Genomic DNA, 14,416 nt, shown 5'->3' with positions numbered 1-14,416 from the left:
AGGAGGAGAAAAGTGAGAGACCGAGAGAAACGAGTTACATATAGGGGAATCAGCAAGAGCTTGGGCAAGGGCTGGACTACTGGATCCCCCCGGCAGTATCTGGTACCTCCGCCTTGCAGGGAATCCACTCAGGCCATCAGGTACTCAGTACCTCCCATACTGCCAGTGCCTAGGCAACGTGACTGGCCTGTGGTTGCCGATCATAAATTTACCAGAACATGAGTGTGCATCGTCCTTTTTCTTCCTCTACTCTTTCTCGAGGTGAACGATGATTATTATCGACCGTACTGTGTACATCCCATCTCGAGTGGGCCGGCGGTGAAAAAGTTGAGCGGGCCAAAGCGTCCCAACACTTTGCAGTCTCGATTCTACATGGCAGTTATCAGACCTTGAATCTAATCTACGCCGTACGTTCCAGACTCTGTCGCACAGAAATGATGTTTGAGGAAGTGCTGTTACAAGGCCCGCTCGAACCGGTCAAGTCCTAGTTTATCATACAAGACAGATAAAACTCTTCATCCAAAAAAAAAATAAAACAAAGAACCCCCAGGAAAATGAAAATTATACAAATGACGGGATGCGCTTAGAGCTTGGCACCAACCAGCTTGGCATAGGCCTCGGTGCTGAACGACTTGGGGCGCTCAATGGGCATACCCAGGGCACGATCGATGATCAGCTGGGGCAGGACACCCAGAGCGCGCGACACACCGAACAGGACGGTGTAGTAGTTGGCCTCGGTCAGACCGTAGTACTGCAGGAGGACACCCGAGTGCGCGTCAACGTTGGGGAAGGGGTTCTTGGTCTTGCCGTGTTCGGTCAGAACGCCGGGGGCGATCTTGTAGACCTGGCTGACCAGCTTGAACATGGGGTCATCGGGCAGCTTGCGCAGGGCAAACTCGCGCTGCGAGACGTAGCGCGGGTCAGTCTTACGCAGCACAGCGTGGCCGTAACCGGGGACGACCTGGCCGGCGTTCAGGGTGGTCCACAGGTAGTCCTTGATCGACTGGTCGCTCAGGTCGTTACCGATGGCGGACTTCATCTTGGTGAGCCAGTTCAGCACCTCCTGGTTGGCCAGGCCGTGCAGAGGACCGGCCAGACCCTGGAGACCGGCGGACAGCGAGAGCATGGGCGAGCTCAGGGCGCTACCGACCAGGTGGGTGGTGTGGGCGCTGACGTTGCCACCCTCGTGGTCGGAGTGGATGGTCAGGTACAGGCGCATCAGCTCCACGAAGTCGCTGTTGCCGCCGAAGCCCAGCTGGTTGGCGAGGTTGAAGGAGTAATCCTTGTCCTTCTGGACGGGGGCGACCTTGCCGTCCTGGAAGACGTTGCGGTAGATCTTGGCGGCAATGGTGGGCAGCTTGGCGATCAGGTCCATCGAGTCCTCGAAGGTGTAGCTCCAGTAGTCCTTCTTGTTGATGCCCTTGGCGTAGGCTTTGGCGAAGGCCGACTCGTGCTCCAGGGCGGTCACGGCCAGCGAGAACTGGGCCATGGGGTGTAGGTCGCTGGGGCAGCGGTCGATGAGCTCCTCCAGGAACTTGGGGATGTCGGAGCGCGCAGCCCACTCGGCAGACAGGTCGCGGACCTGCTGCTCGGAGGGGATCTCGCCGGTCAGCAGCAGCCAGAAGAGACCCTCGGGCAGGGGCTCCTCGCCACCGGGGGCCTTGGGCAGGAGCTTCTGGATCTCAGGGATGGTACGGCCACGGAAACGGATTCCCTCCTCGGAGTCGAGGACGGAGCCCTCCCAGACGAGGGACTTGATGCCCCGGGCACCGCCATAGGCCTGGTCCAAGGTGACCTCACCAATGACCTTGTTACCGTAGTCTCTGTCCTTGCGATTAGCCGGGATTGTTATGATGGACAGCCAGAAAACACATACTTGCGAAGCTTCTTGACCTTCTCGATCTCGGCCGGCAGGCCATCGGCGAAGGTGTCCTTGAGAGACTAGACCAGACAGGTTAGCATCTCCAATTGAGCTCAGTCACGCTGTACGCACCTTGGCCTTTGCAGAGGAATAGCAGCGCAGACCGTTCCAGGCGGCGGTCTGCACGGGCTTCGCGACCGAAGACCGCAGGGCGGTGGTACCGATTCGAAGGGAGGTAGCCATATCGAGTTGTGATAGGGGATTCCAAAGATGGGAAGGGAAGGAGGAGAGTATGAGAAGGTGGGAGGATGAGGGAGGATCGAGTGGACACCAGGAGAAGAAGAATGAAGGAGGGAAAGAGACCACAAAAATTTCGGGGAGAAGCTCTCTTTTTTTCCCCTTCTGCCCGTAATACAGCCGGTACCGCGCGCGTCACGGTCACAAAATCGGGAGCCCGTGTCCGGTAGTTTAGGGCGTGGTAATGGTCCGTCACGGGCGGTAATGGCTGTCCCAACGGTACTTTTTCTCGGCCTGCCGGGACATCCTGGCTGGCATTTTCTCTGGAGCTTTCAGGTCCACTTAGATCGAATCCTTCTACGGGAATCAGGGGTAGAGTCGTGTGATGATGGAGTCAGGACCTAGCACTACAATCGAACGATCCGATCCCCCTAGCCCAACGGTGTATATCTATCTAATGATGATGATGATGATGATGATGGTGGTGCCCGGGAGACAGGGGGCCGTACGGTACCGCCGTCACTACGCTAGGCCCGATGGAGATGCTGGAAGTGACGGTCGGCAACGCATCCTTTATCAACCGTGCCGCTTCCGAGCGAGATGCGCCGGAGCCCTGAATCAGGTCATATCCTCGGTAACCGTCAGGCTCGTCCTCGGGAGGGTGCGGCGAGGGCATATACTACTCCATACTCGTCCAGGAAGAATCCCCCCCGACATCCTGGGAGCAGTGACACGCCCTTCTCAAATGGTTCACCGAGACGATAGTGTCATTGTGTACATAATTATTAGAGCGGCTGGAGGTCCCGTATCCACAGGCGAATCTCGGGCTTATCTCGGCTCTCACTGGTGGGAGAGGAAACACACGTATAGGGGCCCACAGAGACCAAGAATGCATTTCTCAATCACGTGCTGGCAGACTCTGCGGTCACCTGACCGGTCCCTTCCCTTCCTCCTCGTTCACTTTCTCCCTTCTTTCACTTGTTTCATCACCTCCCTCCCAACCCCCCCTTCTTCTTCATCTCTTTTCATCGATTTTTCCATCGCCTGGGACCTGCGGATTACTCGTACACTGTAACTGCGTCACTCTGCTTCCCCCCACTGGGATCTCACTTGCAGTGCGCCTTAGGTTGTACCTCCTGTACTTGTACTCAACCCACCACACACATCCTCGCTAGGCTGTATTTCAGCTGTAGGCGGCGGTTCTCTGGTCAGCAGTGAATGCGCTCGTGGATTCAGTAGTGAAGAGTTACGGTTTCTGTTTTTTTTTTAAGACCTCTTTAGGAGCCCGTTTCGGCTGGAGCGTCTGCTGCATTCGAAGTAACCACAACATTGCTGAGATCTTTCTCTCTGCGACAACCAATCATCGGACGGATAGAGTCTTCCTTTCGACGCCTTCTCCCTTTCGGCAGCTACAGCCAGTGATCGTCATGTCGTCAGCCTCTGCGGAGCTGGAGAATTATCTCCAGTCCATGCTGGCGCTCAAACCGCCCGGTGTGTCCGGCTCCAAGATCAACAGCATCACCTCGCTGTGCACCGCAAATGTCCAGGTATGGTCATCTTTCTCGTCGCCGTTCCAGAACACTCGCTGACAATCTTCTCTGCCTTCTTAGAACGAATCCGTCCTCATCCAGAAGATCTACACACATTTCAAAAAGGCCCCGGGCACCCACAAGTTGGGCGTACTCTATGTCGTAGACTCTGTAACGCGACAATGGGTAGATGCTGCGCGCAAGGCCGGCCAGCCTGCTGGAAGTGCTGCGCCCGATGGGACATTCGCCGCGGGCGTCAACCGCGTGACGGAGCTACTGCCCGTCTTGATGACGGATATCATTAACAACGCTCCCGAAGATCAAAAGGTACGCATTAGAACACACAAGATATCAAATCACACCATAAAAAAGAGGATGTTTGTTTTCTTGGCTACAGACAAGCTGGTCCGGTGCGATGTATCTGCATCCGGCCAACACTTGCAACCTAGTCCACTTCTTAATATTGCTGGGAACCGTATAACTCACGTATTATGTTCTACTTTTAGGAGAAAATCAAGAAGTTGGTGGACATCTGGGAGCGCGGGCAGACGTTTCCCGCCCCCATGCTGGCCTCGTTCAAGGGGAAACTGAACGCCGCCCGGCCCAGTAAGCTCACTCGATCCACCGCGAGAACGATTTCATCTAATGAGATATCTCCAGACATTGATTCCACCACGCCCGATGGGTCCCCGGCTCCGGGTTTCAACCCCCTGGCTGGTCTTCAGCAGCCCGCACAGCAATCAGCCAATGGCGCGACCAATACGTCTAGCATCCTCAAAGCCTTGGCTGACATGGCGAAGCAGAACACCGCCGCCCCGGCAGCCCCTGCTGCGTCAATGCCCTCTAACCCTCTAGCCGCCTTGACCGGAGCTGTTCCTCAACCTGTCTCCTCTGCCGATTCTGCTGCTGGTGCTAATCCCTATGCCGGTGGTGCCATGGCGAATCCACTTGCTGCTCTGAGCGGCCTCGCGCAGAATCCTGCCATGGCCCAACCGCAAAGCCAAAGCCAAACTCCAAACCCTCTGGCGGGGTTGCTTCCACAGGCCGCTGCTATCCCCTCGCAGCCTGCGCCTGGTGCGACGACTGACCCTAATGCGCTGGGTCAACAGCTTCAGCTCATTCAGATGCTGGCCGCGCAGGGTATCCCGCAAGACCAATGGGGTACCGCGTTGCAGCTTTTCAACTTTTCCAACCCCGCCGCCATGGGTGGCATGAATGCGGGTCAAATGCCGCCGGCTTTCAATGCGATGGCCGGACAAGGGGTCGGTGGCTGGGGACGTCCAGACTCCCAGAACCGCGATCGTGAGAGAGAACGTGACTATCCTCGCTCGCCTCCCGGTGGGTACCGCCGTCGTTCCCGTTCTCCCGGTTGGGACAGACGCCGCACTGTGTCCCCTCCCCGCCGTCGCGAGAGCCCTGTCTATGGAGATTACCATGACGACTCACCCGGACGCCGCGGCGGAGACCCCCGTGACGCCCGTGGCCGCCGTGGTGGCAATGAATATCGACAGCGCAGCCCACCCGGTCGCAGACGCCGTTCCCCCTCTCCCCCCCGCCGAGACCCTAACCTGCCACCTCCGGGACCCAAGTTCCTCGAATGGGACTACTCGATTGGCCAGGGCAGCATCAAGGTCCTGAGTCGGACTCTGTTTGTGGGAGGTGTTACCGCACCGGAGGCCCACTTGCGCTCGCTGTTTGGCAAATTCGGACTTGTCCAGACCTGCATCGTCAACATCGACAAGCGCCACGCTTTTATCAAGATGATCAGCCGCAATGACGCAATCAGTGCACGCGACGGAATGGAGTCCTACCGGGCTGGCGATATGCAGCTGAGGGTAAGTTTGACCTCTTTCGGGTTTTTTTCTTGTTCAATTCTAACTCATAACTGTACAGACTCGATGGGGTGTCGGATTCGGTCCCCGCGACTGCAGCGACTACCAGACCGGCGTCAGCATTATTCCGATCGAGCGCCTGACCGAAGCGGACCGCAAATGGATGCTGACTGCCGAGTACGGTGGCACAGGTGGACGGCAAATCGAGTCCGGGATGGTCGTCGAGGAGCCGGACATTGAAATCGGCGCCGGCGTGTCCTCCAAGGCTATCAGCCGCCGCATTGCAACCGACACCGGCGGCAAACGCGGCCCGATCTCTACGCGTACGCAGCCTGAGCGCTTCGGCGGTGCCCCCCCTGCCGGTGGTCCTCCTGGCCGCCGCGGCGATCGTGATGGCTACCCTGGCGGACCCGGTGATCGTGACGCACCGAACATGAACAACCCGGCCGTCGCCCCCGCAGTGCCGGCTTATGGTTTCAACTTCGCCAACATGCCCATGCTTCCGCCTGGCTTCATGATGGGCGGTGCCCAAGCCGGCTCGATGCCAACCTCGCAGCCTCCGCCTCCTGGCCAAGGCCAGTAAACGAGAAAAAAAAAAGTCTTTTTCCATCGCACACACACACATACGATCTTCTAATCAGGTTCTACTATCACTCTGCATGACGTGTATCGTTATCTTTATCTACGACTTGCCCGCGCATGGGTAACCCAGGCGTTTAATGATTGAGAATGGAAGGGAGGGATTTTGTATAGGCCGGCCTTGGGTTTTCTTGGCCGGCTCACTGGTTTTACGTGGGCGGATAAGGTGTTTCGTTTTGCCTTTGTTTTTCACTTTTCTTTTCACTTCTTCGCTTGTATCACCTTTTCCTCCCCTTGCATGTTCTGCCATGGCATGTGCCTATGAGCGATATTCTCATAATGGTGATCGCCGCCTTGATTCCTGGATGTGACGGAATCACGAAATGTACAATTCTATCCTGCAAGCTTTTCCCTGTATCTCGGTCTTGTGGAGAGACCTGAGGAAGTTAGTGTCTCCAATTGTAGCTACGGTATTGCTAGTGTAGATGCTGTCGCTTTAACACATCGTTCCTGTTCCTGTTTGGTAGTAATCAATTCCAATAAGCATTTCATACTTTAGCACCCTCGATTTAAAAACAGCCTGTAGCTGGCCACGGGTGAGATTTTACCTTTCAGACTCCAGGTATCTGAGACAGTTGACCATCGACTATCCTTCCAGGTGCGAGATGAGTTCCGAGTGTTGCACCTGAAGCTCTTTTCCTCTGGGGAAATGAGCTTCTGCTACTGTAGTTCCTATTTTGGCTCCAACGTCAATGGAGTCAACCTGGGCGTCGCATACATGTATCGCTTTATAATAGCAACCACAGGCGCAGATAGCCGCGAAATATGCATGCAATTACAAATTTGTCACACACCATATGACAGCGCGTACGATTAAAGATAAACAACTCTTCTTCGAGATAGCTCTGGTTCACTCTCTCAACCCACAGACCAAGCCCCCTGCCCATTCTGAACCTTAAGATCAATCCATTCCGGAAATGCTATTTAACAAAGATCGTCTATATGTCACTCTCCACGTCCGAGCCGGAGCCTCAGTCATGTCCGGCAAGGAAGATACGTAAGTCTAGTCCACCCCACATTTATTGGTTACATATATATATCCAAGTCTAAGCCGCGACGTCCCTCTCGGTTCAGTTATCATTGGGCCTTAATGGTAGGACCCAAACGTCCCGGCATCGGCAAAAGAAGCATACGCTACCACGCGAAAGAACGAATCAACCCGGACAGGAAAAGATCCGAGTGGATTTTCGAAGAGAGCGAAAACGCACTCGACTCATCCAACATGATTCTCGTTCGAATCCTGGTGGGCAAGGTGGTGGATGGGCATCGGGTCGTTGAGATTTTGCGGAGTACGCCTATCAGGCAGGCGGAGCCTGGGTGGAATTGTGTGGGCTGGGTTCAGGAGGCGTTACAGAGGCTTAGAGCTGACGGGACGGCGCTGGGGAGGAGTAGTATTGTGGAGTGGGTGGTGGTGAGAGATGAGGCGATGAGATATTGTCAACGGAAGGAGGAGGAGCATCGGTTTGATGGAAAAGGAGGGTTTGATATGACGGTTATCCCTACTTATGATTTGATTCAAGAGAAGGAGGTTGTTCGTTGAGGTGTTTCGATTCGTGCTGATGATCTCCAGGGCGTTGGTCTAATCTTATATTTACGTACAAGGAACCGATAGAGAGAAAGATTGAAACGTAAAATGCGTTTTGTATCATTAGTGAAAAAGCCCGCCTGTTTATGAATACCACTTATGCAAGTCAAGAGTACATCTACAACGCGTCGCCTTCGGGAAAAGGGAGTACACGAAGAAAGAAAAAAAGCCTCATCTAAGACGCTGGCGAAGCACAGCCGAAGGAAGTAGCGACAGTTCCACCAGGCTTGAAGATGCCGATGAGACCCTCAACCGCAGCCCAAGTGCCCATGCCCGAGGTGGCGAGGGAAGCGAGGGCGTAGATCAAAATGAGAGTGTTGATGTGCCACTTAGCCATGTATCCGCGCATCCAGCGCTTGGGACCCTGGTCGTGCTGGGTGGTGACACCAGTGGCGGGGTCGAAGCCCTCGCCGGGCAGAGAGGCGCCTTCATTGATCATCCAGCCGAGGAAGACGATGGCGGGGAGGGAGTAGGTGAAGTTCACGCTGAGCAGACCACCGACGAAATTGACGATACCGTTCAGGTTCGGCACGGCCGCGGCGACACAGAAGGCAATAATCCAGTAGACGGGGCCAAGGGCAAACCACATCCAGCGGCCCTTGCTCGAGGCAATGGGAGGGAAGTTCAGCACCTCCTGGAACACCTCGATATAGACGGTCTTCATGCCGACATTGAAGTACAGAACTGTGCCGGGTGGTGATTAGTGTCAAAAGCCAGAGACGAGGAATCCTGAATTGTACGTACTGCAAGCAATAAACCCGGTTAATAGACTGAACACATTGGCCACCTCCTGCAAATGCAAGGGCTCAATGACCTGCGAAATGTTCGATCCGGAGTACTGGCCATAGTTGCTGTAGACCTGTACGGGCATTAGTCTTCGCCTCGGTCCGGTAAGAGAATGGGGACTCACATAAGCACCGAACAGGATATAGACACCGCAGATGAAGGCCTGGGCGCAGATCATGCCTTTCCAGAAGTCCATGGGGTGGCGCATCTCGGCCATGAAAGCGACGAAGAGAATCGCACCGCTGTAGGCATAAACCATGGAGTCGACTGCATTGAACTGTGCCGAGAAGCCAGTGGACTGCTGCTGGTACATGTCCGGAGGTGGACCGGCAAAGGTCTTCACGGGCAGCTTGTCCTTGAGGAGGGTCGAATTGAAGATGTACGTGTAGTCCACGCCGAATTTGGAGGAGGCGACCATGCTTTTTTTTATCGTTCATCAGTATCAGTATTTAGGGGCGAAGGGCCAGACTCACATGATGATGAAGCTGACAATGTTCAACCACACGGACAGGTTGCACAGCCAACCCAGGCGCTGGAGAGATCGAATACTACCGCAGAGGATACCCGCAATCATGGCGATGACCATGGCGACAATGAAGCACAGCTTGGGTCCCGCCAGCTGGGAAATGATCTGGCCGTTACCCAAGATCAACACCATGACTGAGCAGAACTGCTGGAAGGACTGGGTGACGTTGATGGCATGTCGTGTCTTCGGCCCAAACACGCGGAAGAAGAGATCACCGTAACTGCACATGGGATAGCGGGACGAATCGAGGGTCATGTACACCTTCCACAAGAAGAAACCACTGAGAGCAGCGGCCATACCGAAGATGATGTACAGGGCGATACCGGGACCATAGCCGACACTGGAGAAGACGAAAGGGCAGCTGGACCAGCCGAGGATGTCGGTGGTGATCAGGAAGAAGATCGAGCCCCAGCTGGCGGTCCGCAACGCACGCGACGCCGTCTTCCACTCTTCCTCGTTCGAGCTCATCGAGCTGGTATCATTGGTGGGTTCGATCACGCCAGTTGGTCCTTTCTCCGATGCCTCAGCCTGCTGCTGCTGGCGCTGCTGTTCCTCCCTCTTCTTCTTCTCGTGGTGGACACCCTTGGAGAAGCGGCCTTTGATCATTTTCTTGAAGGACCAGGGACCTTGCATCTGGCGATACTTGCGCTCTTCCTCGATCTCCTCGGCGCGCTCGATCTTGGCCCAGTAGCGGAACTCCTCGAAGGAGACCGTTGGATCTGTCCGAGCCGCGAGACCCCAGACCCGCTGGTGGATCTGGGGCTTCTCGTCGGTCGCATGGCCATGGACCTGAGCCGATGGCGGCGCAATTGGCTCAATGGGGAATGGAGCAGACATGTCTGTTACTATCCCCAGGGGAGGGTGGAGGGAAGGAAACGGAGGGGATAGGGGAAGGACAGAGAGGAAGAAGACGAAGAAGACGAAGAAGACCGAGAGACGAGGACCAGTTCCTACATAATATACTACTCCTACTACCACCTCCATCCTGTAGATGTGCTCGGGCCATTTTCCCTCCCCCAACCAGGCCTCGAGCCAACCATGGTCACAGCGGCATCAAAGAGATAAGAGGGGAGCCAATCAAGAACCGGATACCCCCGATTGCTACAAAGTTGGACGGCTGGACACTGCGGCAAAGGAAATCAATCGCCTGATCAAGCTTCTCCACAATGCTTGCTTAGCGGTGCCCTGACCCGTTTCCGGCTAGATCCCCGAACCCCTGTCTCGCAGAACCCAAATGGAATGAGACCGCAAAACTCAATTCTGGCCGACCGCACGTTATTTCAACCGTCATATCTCTCTGTTTTTTCCTTCCAAAGAAAAAAAAAAAGGGTGTAGTTACGAGTGCAAGGGGAAAAAAAAAATAATAATAAAATGTGCAAAGAGATTGTCCTATCAGGCTCTCCATTCCCCACACTGGATGGTTTCGGTGTCGCCGTGGAGAAGAATCCATCACGCTAGACGTTGCAACGTAGGTTCCCGTGATTTCCGTGTTAGGGGCAGAAAACACGCCAACAAGACGCCACCCGGAGGCGCTTTTGCGTTCTCACAGGCGGAGAATAATTAGATAATAGTGAACTAACCGGTAGGCGGACGGAGTCTTGCACAGCACGCGAATCAGGTCGGCTAGCTCGGCATGAACAACCCCAGACCAAGACTGCTTGACATCCCCCTTCGAGCAACCCATCAGGTAATAGCGAAGTCGGTGCAGTCTTGGCTGTTTCGGTGGCGAGTAGCCCTGTGTGTCACGCGGAGATAGGAGCAGTAGGCAATCGCGACTCTCGTTCTGGCCCGAATCGGACCCATGGATATATCCCACGCGGACCTGCAAGCCACTCAGCCAAGCCGACGAATGTAAAATCGCTTGCTACTGCCTGTCCCAGGCCCGCCACTGTTACAATGCCGCACAATGAAATAAAGATGTGGCTGTACAGCTAACCGTTCCAGGGTAAGCATTGTTCGCATCGTATTTACTATACCAGTTTTACATAGGGGTGGGATTCAAGTCACTGAGCGAAGCGAGGGTTATGACTTGTATCTAGGTCAGTCAAGTCATCTAGTCATCATGTTTGCACCCGGAATAACTAAGCAACGACAGTGTGGGTGAGTGGTTATACCGCAGCACTGCTAATGCTGTTCCTTCGGGAGCCGTACGTCTACCTTTCATAAAAATATGAAGTAATAATTACTAACCTGAACATAGAGAGTTCGAATCTCTGCGCTGTCGCGTTCTTTTTTTTTTATATATTTTTTTCTAAATCAAAGATTACTGTCTACTCAGTCAGTAATAATTATGTGTAAAAGTGAGGAATGAAGATTAATACTATCTATCCTTTCGAGGCCCCCAACCGCGGAGCGGTGGGCCTAGGGCTGCTCGCACGGGGAGTGTTACATGTAGATTTCTGTTTAAACCAGGGCCCTTTCTCAGAGGCTTTCTGGCTTGCAGGGTGACTCCACTTTGGTTTATGCATGACAGCCTCGTCGTCGATTGTGCTGGTAAAGGAGGCTGCTGTGGCCGTGAATGTCGATGTTGTAAACGGCGTCTGCTTACTTCAGTTTGGCAAGCGACGGCAATAGGTCACTGCACCATAGAATGTGCTTTTTACAGTCAGGCACGGGGCCTTGAGCTTGCATCCGAAGAAAAGAAAAGATGGGAAAAGCAGTTTGATATTACGCCCGCCAATCCCGAGAGATTGTTGGAGTTAACAATCAATCTGCTTAAACGCAGCGTTATATCACGTATTAGAATAGTAAGGCAGCGCCTTGCGGACGGGGAAATAGTTCTGCCGAGCTCATCACGCATTCTAAATGCGTGAAAAAAAAATAAAAAAAGACGCGACAGCGCAGAGATTCGAACTCTCTATGTTCAGGTTAGTAATTATTACTTCATATTTTTATGAAAGGTAGACGTACGGCTCCCGAAGGAACAGCATTAGCAGTGCTGCGGTATAACCACTCACCCACACTGTCTGCGGTGGAGTAAGTAACTAGCTTTTAGCTTAATACCACCTAGAGCAAAGTGTAGACAAGTTCGCATATTCGTTTAAATATTGTATCCAGTACCTTTCCTTCTAGGGATTTTTCAAATATTTTGTTTTAATTTCAAGAGCATTATAATCACTTCTTGTAATACCAATTCCTAGCTCTAGATGTTAGAACCCTTGTAGATGTAAGAATGATTGAGACACAGAAACCAAATAAAAAAGTGCCATGAAGGGCGACGAGCTAACATCAGACAAAGGTCAAAAGCTTGTTGTTTATGAAAGGCACTCTCACCTGCTTTATCCTTCCTGGACAAGAGCAGGAATACCTTCAGATGTGGAGTCAATTATAGATTTGTATATAATTTCCCATATCAAATCCAATAGCACGAAGCAACTGTAACACCTATGATCGCATTATCAATTCGATTAGTGAGCGGATGATAGTAGATTCAGCCTAATTTACTAGACAAAAACTAACGTAGACTACAATAGCTTATTAGAAATAAAAATTGTCTTGAATCGGCAATAGATGGGACTCGAGCAAATACACATTCATTATCTCTGGGGGGTTGCCTGTCCATCACTGCTCTCATCACTGTGGTGAAATTCGTCACCGTCATCCTGGTCACTCAATCCTCTTAAATGTCCTCTTCTTTACTACCGTCTTAATAATCATTGTCATCGGCAGTATCAGCGAATTGCTTCATCCTGTTTGCGCTTTATTGTGCTCTTCACCAAATTTCCAGCTTCGTCAGTGTAGAGCGTCGGAAGGTGCATTGTATTGGAAAATGAGATCAATCGCCGGGCCCTCATGCTGATTTCCTTTATCGGAAGCCCATCTATCCAATCCACGAAACTGTTCGCTCTCTTGGCTGCCAAGTCCCCGCTACAAGTAGGATAAACAGCCCACATAGATCCATTTTCTCCTATGCAAGTCACACGAAATGCGAGTCTCCTCGCTGGATCGTCATCACGAGCGTCCGAAGCCCACATAGAAGAGTGTTTTCTATTGACAATCTCAGCCTTTATCCTTACTTCTTTGCAAGATGTATTGTGGTCTTCAAAAGAAAGCAGTATCGGAAACCAAGGAGTCACATAAGCTCGATGCATGCTCGATGTGTGTTTGTGGATTTTGGGCCCATGTGTGCCTTGCAGTAGCTTCATCCGTAAAGACAAATCATGAGATGATATTCTATCAGAAGATGTAGTTGATTTCTGATTAGAACTAGTCTCGAAAGGAAGGGAAGCGTTTAACACCACGCCGTCTTCATCAGTTGTGATCTCCAAGCCTTCAAACTGATCACCTTCATGCTGAATATCAATATTCACAGACTGAGGCTCAGCAGAACATGTACCGGTAGATTCTGCTGCCTGTCCACCAGCCGCCTGTTGTCGTCGAATGACCTGTTGCAACACCTCTCGGACTTTTTCCAGCTGAGTCCTGTCCATGACACGTCTTCTTTTTTGATTAGAAGATAGAAGCCTTGGACGAGCACACGGTTGATTTATCACTCCGTCTGGTGTAGTTCTCTTAGTGCCTGCCCTTAAGAGGAGTATCATAAGCATCGCAGTAGATAGAGACTCTGCCGATGTTTCAAGAAGTTCGACGTCTCGTTGAGAAAATCCAGAAACTTCAAGCCATGCCCTAAGACGTGGGTCAAGGTTTTGCATCGTAACTTTCTCCTCTCCTTGTTTCTCTCTTGCGTACAGACGAATGACTTCAAGTACAATCAGACTTGTAGCACAGGCACTAGACTTAATACCTCGAATCCCCGCAAAGACGGCTGCAAATCGGAAAATTGCAGAAACTCTCGCTGCCTTGTGCCAATGGTCACTCCATAGAGCTACCAATGGTGACGGGCATGAGATATACAAGCGGCGTTGGCCTCGGTGCTCAATCCAAGCCCTCCATTTGTGGGAAGAATCAAGCTCAATCATAAATGGTATGACCCATGAGTTATTTTCAAACAAGATCTTCTCAGCTTCGGTATCACATACTAGAACAACATCTACAAAGCTGCGCGATATGAGGCTCATGTTAAGCTGCTGAAGTGTACTGGTAGGTCGTCTATCGGGCTGTATCTGCATCCCTGGGCCCACAGATAGAGGGCGACGAAATGTAGCCGTCCAGAGCAGAATGTTTGAGGTATTGAAGCCACATTGAGCAAGGGCTGAAGGAATTGAAGTATTCGATGAAGCATCTCTATCATAATTTCCCCAGATACCTTCGTTGAGGACCATTCCGAGGCGAGAAAAGCGGTTTCCAATAGGAAGCAAACATTCTACATGCTTGCTGTCCGCCGCTGACAGCTCACCTAAGGCGTCCAGTAGCCAAGCAAATTCGCCATCTTTTGCTTCTTCAGGGCCTTGAGAAGTGTCCTTATCTTCAAAAACCTGACGTTGGAAAATCTCGATATGTGGCCGCAAACCTGGCTGAGTA

General features: G+C 52.5%; 3 protein-coding genes and 2 non-coding genes across 5 annotated transcripts; 2 read left to right on the top strand and 3 right to left on the bottom strand.

Annotated features, from left to right (window-relative positions):
* Positions 1 to 583: 583 nt before the first annotated feature.
* PFLUO_LOCUS6504 (citrate (Si)-synthase) lies at positions 584 to 2,104 on the bottom strand (the record flags this gene model as incomplete). The annotated part of the gene is made up of 3 exons (XM_073784053.1): positions 584 to 1,823; positions 1,877 to 1,941; positions 1,994 to 2,104. 3 exons carry the CDS (start codon positions 2,102 to 2,104, stop codon positions 584 to 586), a joined length of 1,416 nt encoding a protein of 471 aa, XP_073640547.1.
* Positions 2,105 to 3,525: 1,421 nt separating this feature from the next.
* On the top strand, positions 3,526 to 6,042 carry PFLUO_LOCUS6503 (uncharacterized protein; the record flags this gene model as incomplete). The annotated part of the gene is made up of 5 exons (XM_073784052.1): positions 3,526 to 3,645; positions 3,709 to 3,954; positions 4,134 to 4,233; positions 4,288 to 5,462; positions 5,521 to 6,042. 5 exons carry the CDS (start codon positions 3,526 to 3,528, stop codon positions 6,040 to 6,042), a joined length of 2,163 nt encoding a protein of 720 aa, XP_073640546.1.
* A 1,816-nt stretch (positions 6,043 to 7,858) lies between these two features.
* Positions 7,859 to 9,832, bottom strand: PFLUO_LOCUS6502 (uncharacterized protein; the record flags this gene model as incomplete). Its single annotated transcript, XM_073784051.1, has 4 exons — positions 7,859 to 8,367; positions 8,428 to 8,542; positions 8,594 to 8,888; positions 8,943 to 9,832. The coding sequence occupies 4 exons, from the start codon at positions 9,830 to 9,832 to the stop codon at positions 7,859 to 7,861; spliced, it is 1,809 nt and encodes a 602-aa protein (XP_073640545.1).
* Positions 9,833 to 11,085: 1,253 nt separating this feature from the next.
* Positions 11,086 to 11,219, top strand: PFLUO_LOCUS6501. Its single transcript has one exon. It is a non-coding gene; the product is annotated as a tRNA-Ser (tRNA).
* A 609-nt stretch (positions 11,220 to 11,828) lies between these two features.
* Positions 11,829 to 11,962, bottom strand: PFLUO_LOCUS6500. Its single transcript has one exon. It is a non-coding gene; the product is annotated as a tRNA-Ser (tRNA).
* Positions 11,963 to 14,416: the final 2,454 nt, after the last annotated feature.

The sequence above is a fragment of the Penicillium psychrofluorescens genome (assembly GCF_964197705.1).
Source record: "Penicillium psychrofluorescens genome assembly, chromosome: 4".
In the NCBI taxonomy this organism is placed as follows: Eukaryota; Fungi; Ascomycota; class Eurotiomycetes; order Eurotiales; family Aspergillaceae; genus Penicillium; species Penicillium psychrofluorescens.
The sequence above is the reverse complement of the archived record's forward strand: the minus strand, read 5'-3'. Positions and strand labels throughout refer to the sequence as shown.